The 7,750-nt window shown below is 46.5% G+C and overlaps 1 protein-coding gene across 1 annotated transcript; it reads right to left on the reverse strand.

Annotated features, from left to right (window-relative positions):
* Nucleotides 1-5,515: 5,515 nt before the first annotated feature.
* LOC120433072 (uncharacterized protein KIAA0754-like) lies at nt 5,516-7,522 on the reverse strand. Its single transcript, XM_039598597.1, has 2 exons — nt 6,959-7,522; nt 5,516-6,801 (listed from the first exon to the last, which is right to left on the reverse strand). The coding sequence occupies exons 1-2, from the start codon at nt 7,311-7,313 to the stop codon at nt 6,290-6,292; spliced, it is 867 nt and encodes a 288-aa protein (XP_039454531.1). The 5' UTR covers nt 7,314-7,522; the 3' UTR covers nt 5,516-6,289.
* Between the last annotated feature and the right edge of the window lie 228 nt (nt 7,523-7,750).

Genomic DNA, 7,750 nt, shown 5'->3' on the forward strand with positions numbered 1-7,750 from the left:
TCAAAGTAATAAAACTAATTTTAGGCCTGTAAATTACTTATTTTTCATCCTCTATAGTTTCTCCAGTTTTTATGAATACCTCAGAAATAAATATACTGAGAACTATTCTGAACAACATAAGTGATCCAATCCCAGGACTAACAGATATCTAATATCAGTATTTCAACAGTTCAGAATAATGATATTGTTTTTTTAACGTTTGTACAGTTGTGTAAAATTATATATCACTATTTAGCTCATATAAGGTTTCATGATGGACTTACTAGGGAGGGGCAGCCATCCACTAAAGTGCTGTAAAAGCACGTCTTTCTCTGTAAAAAAGATTTTACTGGCAAACCTAAGAAGATGGGCCTGTACATGTGGCTGGCTTCTTGAGCAGTGCCTCGTAGTGCCATATCACCCCATCAAAGCATTTCTCTCTCGGACTGCTGGCTTACTTGTAGTTCCTAGAGAATTTAAAAGTACAATGGGAGGCAAAGCCTTCGGCTTTCAGGGCACTCTTCTATAAAACCAGCTCCAATTTGGATTCAGGAGACAGACACTCTTCCTATTTTCAAGATTAGGTTTAAACTTTATCAAAAATCAAAGTTTTAATTTAAAGTATATATTTAGGGCTGGAACAGATAACTTTGACTCTTCCCTTAGTTATGTTACAATAGGTCTAGACTGCTGAGGGTTTCCCATGATGCATGATGAGTGTTTCTTGTTCACTATTAACACATAATTAACACATAATAATTAGGTAGATGTTTCTTAGTTATCAGATTATCTACTCTTTGTAGTTATATTATGTTTTCATTCTTAAATTTGAAACAATTAGTGTGACCAGCCAAAGTGCCAGAGTTAGCTTAGCTACTTCACAATATACCACTACTCCAACTACAAGCCTTACAACTACAAGTATGACAGTTTTCACCAGGAACTCCACAAAAACCACTACTAGTACAACAGCTACTACCTTTACCTACATCAAGATCAGTAACCCCACTGGTGTTTCAGCTACCAGTTCAACAACCATGCCAGAATTTTCTCCAGGATCCAGATCAGACTGACTATCTTTTCTTTTCAAATATTTATCTATTGCTATTACATGCAGCTTCATCTCACAGCATGACTGTTATTTAATTTCTTCTTTGTCATCTTCTGTTTTACTGGCAGTTGGCAACTCATTTAATTAGAGCAGGTATTTGTACTCTCCTGTAGTGGAAGAGAATGTAATTGTTCTGCCCGTTACTCATGCCAGTCGCTTAGAGTACTAATCAGGTGGAACCAGTAATCTTCCATGGCACACCTGATTATTTCTCACGTCACACCTCTGTACAATGACACAGTGGTTGGGAAACACAGATTTATAGGAATGAGGTGCTTTAGGTTGAAAGGCAGTCTCTTTTGTGGTCTAGTGTGTGAGCTTTTTTTAAACTCTGAACTAAAATATATAAACGTCTTCGCAACATAAAGGGTTCAACAAGGTTGCACAGTAAAAGTGTAGTTAACACATATATATGTATACACACACACACACACACACACACACACACACACACACACACACACACACACAGACACATATTATGAAAATTCCCCTCTCGCCCCTGCGAGTGGTCTATCATTCAAGCTTGGGTCCCCTATGAGAGGCCTGGGAGCTTGAGGGTCCTGCGCAGTATCTTAGCTGTTCTTATGACTGCGCTCTTCTGGACAGAGATCTAAGATGTTGGGGATCTGGGATCTGCTGGAGCCACAGTGGCTTGCAAAAGTATTCGGCCCCCTTGAGCTTTTCCACATTTTGTCACATTACAGCCACAGACATAAATCAATTTTATTGGAATTCCACGTGAAAGACCAATACAAAGTGGTGCACACGTGAGAAGTGGAACGAAAATCATACATGTTTCCAAACATTTTTTACAAATAAATAACTGAAAACTGGGGTGTGCGTAATTATTCAGCCCCCTGAGTCAATACTTTGTAGAACCACCTTTTGCTGCAATTACAGCTGCCAGTCTTTTAGGGTATGTCTCTACCAGCTTTGCACATCTAGAGACTGAAATCCTTGCCCATTCTTCTTTGCAAAACAGCTCCAGCTCAGTCAGATTAGATGGACAGCGTTTGTGAACAGCATTTTTCAGATCTTGCCACAGATTCTCAATTGGAGTTAGACACCAGACAGGTCAGGGATAAAGTTATTGAGAAATTTAAAGCAGGCTTAAGGTAGAAAAAGATTCCCCAAGCCTTGAACATCCCACGGAGCACTGTTCAAGCAATCATTCAGAAATGGAAGGAGTATGGCACAACTGTAAACCTACCAAGACAAGGCCTTCCACCTAAACTCACAGGCCAAACAAGGAGAGCGCTGATCAGAAATGCAGCCAAGAGGCCCATGGTGACTCTGGACGAGCTGCAGAGATCTACAGCTCAGGTGGGGGAATCTGTCCATAGGACAACTATTAGTTGTGCACTGTACAAAGTTGGCCTTTATGGAAGAGTGGCAAGAAGAAAGCCATTGTTAAAAGAAAACCATAAGAAGTCCTGTTTGCAGTTTGCCACAAGCCATGTGGGGGACACAGCAAACATGTGGAAGAAGGTGCTCTGGTCAGATGAGACCAAAATGGAACTTTTTGGTCAAAATGCAAAATGCTATGTGTGGCGGAAAACTAACACTGCACATCACTCTGAACACACCATCCCCACTGTCAAATATGGTGGTGGCAGCATCATGCTCTGGGGGTGCTTCTCTTCAGGAGGGACAGGGAAGCTGGTCAGAGTTGATGGGAAGATGGATGGAGCCAAATACAGGGCATTTCTTGGAAGAAAACCTCTTGGAGTCTGCAAAAGACTTGAGACTGGGGTGGAGGTTCACCTTCCAGCAGGACAACGACTCTTAACATAAAGCCAGGGCAACAATGGAATGGTTTAACACTAGATTTACTAAACCTGCACAAATTTGCGTAACTTCCCTAAACCCAACACCCCCTAGAATTACTGGGTTTTTTATTTTCTGGTGCAAGTCCCGAGGTGTTAAGCACCCCTGCTGAGATTTTCACAGGTCGTCAGCTCGTTTCTCCTCCAGCTTTTTTTGTGCAAACCACCCATTATCCTTGAGGCCTGGCACATTTGCATTTGCTCACTCAGAGTTGCTCAGATCCAAGTCAGGCCAAACCTCTGTGTTACAACTTTCAGAAATGCCTGCCGTACCTATACAAAATATCCCACACATTGACTGACCTGCAAATATAAAAGACACACATTCACACCTTCCTTGACTCTCAGCACAGATCTTCCATTGTTCCATTGTCACTGGCATTGCTTGACTACAGCACAGTGCTGTGCATAAAAGCAGACCGACCCAGGCGGGAGAATCATTTCTTGTTCGCATTTCTGAGAACGCACATCAGGATGGCCTCCGTATCACTGCCACGCAGGAAGAACCTCTCCGCGCAACAGGCTTTGGCCTTGCTTCAGGAAATGGACGAAGCAGATTCTGATGGAGGAGAGGTTTCATTTGTCCAGCAGGCCACTGATACCTCCTCAGAAGAATCTGAAAAGGAGACGGAACAAGAACCCAACATGCCTCCACGGAAGAGGCCCCATGGTACTGGAAAGCCCAGCCAGAGCCACACGGCAAAAGACGGCACTGTGTGGGTTGAGGAGGGCATTGGAATGCCCAGTGCAGTAGCAAATCGTTCGTGCTTCACTTCACTGTCCATTCACACAGTATATTGCAACCAAGCCAGACAAATTTGGGATCAAGTTCTGGATGGCCACGGATTTGGACACCAAATATGTCTGCAGTGCATCTCCTTACTTGGGAAAGGACCCCAGTCGTCAGAAGGGAGAGAGGCTGGCAGAGAACGTGGTCATGAAACTGATGGAGCCGTTTTTGGATAATGGGAGAAATGTCACAACGGACAATTTCTTTACTTCACTGTTACTGTTGCACAGACTGCTGCAGCGCAAAACAACGTTACTGGGCACGGTGAATAAAGTCCGGCGTGAACTTCCTCAACTTGCAAAAGATACTACAAAGCAAGAGGTATTCTCCACTTCACTGCTTAGAAGTGGCAGTGTCTCCTTGACAATTTATGCACCTAAAAAAACCAAGACTGTGTGTGTTCTAAGTTCCAAGCACCAAGACGTGACGATCGGTGACGGCAGAAAGATACAGACAACACGATAACAGACTATAACCACATGAAGGTATTTGAATGTGTGTACAATTTTACACCAGTGCTACAATGTTTTCTGATGTGTGCTATACAGGCCTATAGAAAAAAACATATACTCATGACTCTCTGTCTCTGCTTTTACATTGTAGTGTAGACGTGTTGGACCAAATGGCACGGATGTATTCCGTAAGAGCAGCAACACGCAGGTGGCCAGAGAGCTGCAACAGGAATCGCAGCAGGTTTACCTGTGCAACATGTCAGAAATTCACCTGTACCAAATGCAGGGATGATGGACACTGGGTCTGCAAATGCTGTAAAGTTTGAAACACTTTGAAATAACACAGACTTGTGTACCCATATATTGTGAATGTGTGTCTTTTGTATGTAGGTTGTAACACAGAGGTTTGGCCTGCCTTGGATCTGAGTAAACAAATGCCAATGTTGCGCGCGCACACACACACACACACACACACACACACACACACACACAGAGCAAATCTGCATTTATTTGTCCCACAAGTGGAAAATCTGCATTGTCATTGCAAAAAAGTGGACAGTGCAAGACAAAAGCAGCTAAATAAAAACTGTACAAAGAGCACGGTATAGAAAGTGCACTATACAAACAATCTGGAAACATAAATATGGATACGTGTATTCAAAAATATCGGTGTGTATACACACACACACACACACACACACACACACACACACACACACACACACACACACACACACACACACACACACACATATCTATCTATGTGTTAGAATGGCCCAGTCAAAGTCCAGATCTAAATCCAATCAAGAATCTGTGGCAAGATCTGAAAACTGCTGTTCACAAACGCTGTGCATCTAATCTGACTGAGCTGGAGCTGATTTGCAAAGAAGAATGGTCAAGGATTTCAGTCTCTAGATGTGCAAAGCTGGTAGAGACATACCCTAAAAGACTGACAGCTGTAATTGCAGCAAAAGGTGGTTCTACAAAGTATTGATTCAGGGGGCTGAATAATTACGCACACCCCAGTTTTCAGTTATTTATTTGTAAAAAATGTTTGGAATCATGTATGATTTTCGTTCCACTTCTCACGTGTGCACCACTTTGTATTGGTCTTTCACGTGGAATTCCAATAAAATTGATTCATGTTTGTGGCTGTAATGTGACAAAATGTGGAAAAGTTCAAGGGGGCCGAATACTTTTGCAAGCCACTGTAGCTTGGAAGTCAACGCACCCAGTTCTCCGATTACCTCTCAAGCGTGTGCCTTCTTCCTGATGTTGCTGTCATTCAGAACTGCTACATCTATCACTACAGCCTTTTTTTTCTATTTGACCACTGTGTCTGTGTCACGGTTAGTGCTGACCAACCGTGGGGATGTAGGGAAAGGAGGACCCAAATGCTGGACTCTTTGATGCAACAGTGCGTTTATTTACAGTGCAAGAAAATAACAATAAATCCCCAGTGCGTTCCCGACTTCCGTGACATGTCCTCTTCCCAGTGTTAGTGTTCTTTGTCTCCGCTCCTCAGTGTCTGAGCACCCCGTGCTCGGTGCCCTCTCGTCTCCACACTCCGTGTGAAGTCACGCAATGATCCAGCGTCGGAGAGTGCCCCACCACACTCTTAAGTAGCTCCTCCGACGAGGCTTGATCAGCTGCAGATGTGTGATGGTCTTCAGGTGTGGCCAACCACCTGGCAGGGCCACACCCACCAGGCCTGAAGGTGCCTGTAAACAAGTGCTCCCAGATACACCTGCATCCACACACACATATACCTGCAAGCAGGGAGAATGAGGGACAGCACACCAAAAACACACATCCATAATTGTTCAGGGACCCTGGGTCGCACAGACCCAGGACCCTGACAGCACCCCCCTCTAAGGGCTGGCTCCCGACGGCCCATAAACACAAATAACTCAGAGTTCAACCAACCCAGGGTGGGTGGTGGGCGGTCCAGAATGGAGGGCTCAAAAACATCTCCGCCAACACAACAAAAACAAAAAAAAAGTCTCAGTTCAATAGTCCAATCACTGCTCCAGTGGTGGCACACATAGTTCTGGTGGCCGAAATGGTGGACGGCAAAAACAAGCGAGACCTGCTGTGGGTTGGACAGCAGCAAAACAGTTCAGGTGGCTTACCTCGAGTCCAGTGGTGGCAGCGCTGCAGCTCCGGCGGGCGGCCATGGGTCCCGCAGCAGCGGTGAAACAGTTCCGGCGGGCTGCCACGGATCCAACGGCGGCGGCGTTGCAACAATGTAGCATGGCACACAATCTATGACATGCTGGATGGCTGGATGTGGAAGTGCTGGCCGTGCTGGACATGGACATGGCGGCTGTGCTGGATGTGGACGCGGCGGCTGTGCTGGACTCTCTGGCTCGCTGAGCTCGTCCGTGGGCAACGCAGGCTCCTCCGACTTGCTGACCTCTTCCGTGGGCAGCACGGGGTCCTCTGGTTCACAGACCTCTTCCGTGGACAGCACGGGCTCCTCCGGCTCGCTGAGCTCCTGCTTGGGCAGCACAAGCCCCTCCGGCCTGCTGAGCTCCTCCGGCTCAGGCTGAGCAGGTCCAGGTGGCGCTGTAGCAGCCCGTGGTGGAGAAGATGGCAGTGTGGTGGCCGCAGGCAGTGCAGATGATGGTGGCACAGCAGCTGCAGATGGTGAAGCAGAGAGTGGAGTGGAGACCTCTGACTGAGGCGATGCTAGCTGTGCTAACGGCTGGCTTACAGCAGCGTTTGAGGTGTCACCGTTAACTGTAAACAAAAAAACAGATGGTGTGTGAAATGAAAAAATGTCCTTATTACTCACCACAGCCGGCTGTTAAGATGTCCGGTAATACAGAGCGCCGGCGGCGTCGTTTCAGTGTAGACAACGGGGCCGGCGTGTCAGGCCGTGAATCTACCGGCTGCCCGGGCCGGTGAGCAGCCTGAGTTGGAGAATGGAGGTGGAGGGTTGAGAGCAGGAAGTCCATGACGACTGGGTTGAGAGAGTCCACCAGCCAGGGAAATTTTAAAAGCGTTTCCTTCAGCCGCCTCTCCACGGCGCGATGCAACACTTCCCCGGGCTTCTCCCACCACAAATCACACAGTTTGTAAATCTTGTCCATGACCTCCCTCCTGAGCCTCTCCTCACAGTCCGCTGGGCCCATGTCTGGCTGGATCATTCTGTCATGGTTAGCGCTGGCCAACCGTGGGGATGCTCAGACCCAGGACCCTGACAGTCTGGTTGGTTATCTTGTGCTCAGAGCTTGTTCCTATGCTGCAGATATAGATAGAGGCTAGTGTCTATCACACCAGGCAAGACCCCAGGTGCAGGGTGTGTAAAGATGCCCCTGAGACAATCCAGCACATAACAGCAGGGTGCAAGATGCTAGCAGGCAGGGCATACATGGAACACCATAACCAAGTGGCCGGCTTAGTATACAGAAACATCTATGCCGAATATGTCCTGGAAGTCCAGAGGTCAAAATGGGAGATGCCCCCAAGGTTGGTGAAGAATGACCAAGCTAAGATCCTGTGGGACTTCCAGTTGCAGACGGACCAAAATGGTGGTGGCTAACCAACCAGACATAGTGGTGGTGGACAAACAGAAGAAAAAGGC

Source organism: Oreochromis aureus, linkage group 15 (assembly GCF_013358895.1).
Source record: "Oreochromis aureus strain Israel breed Guangdong linkage group 15, ZZ_aureus, whole genome shotgun sequence".
NCBI classification, from domain to species: domain Eukaryota; kingdom Metazoa; phylum Chordata; class Actinopteri; order Cichliformes; family Cichlidae; genus Oreochromis; species Oreochromis aureus.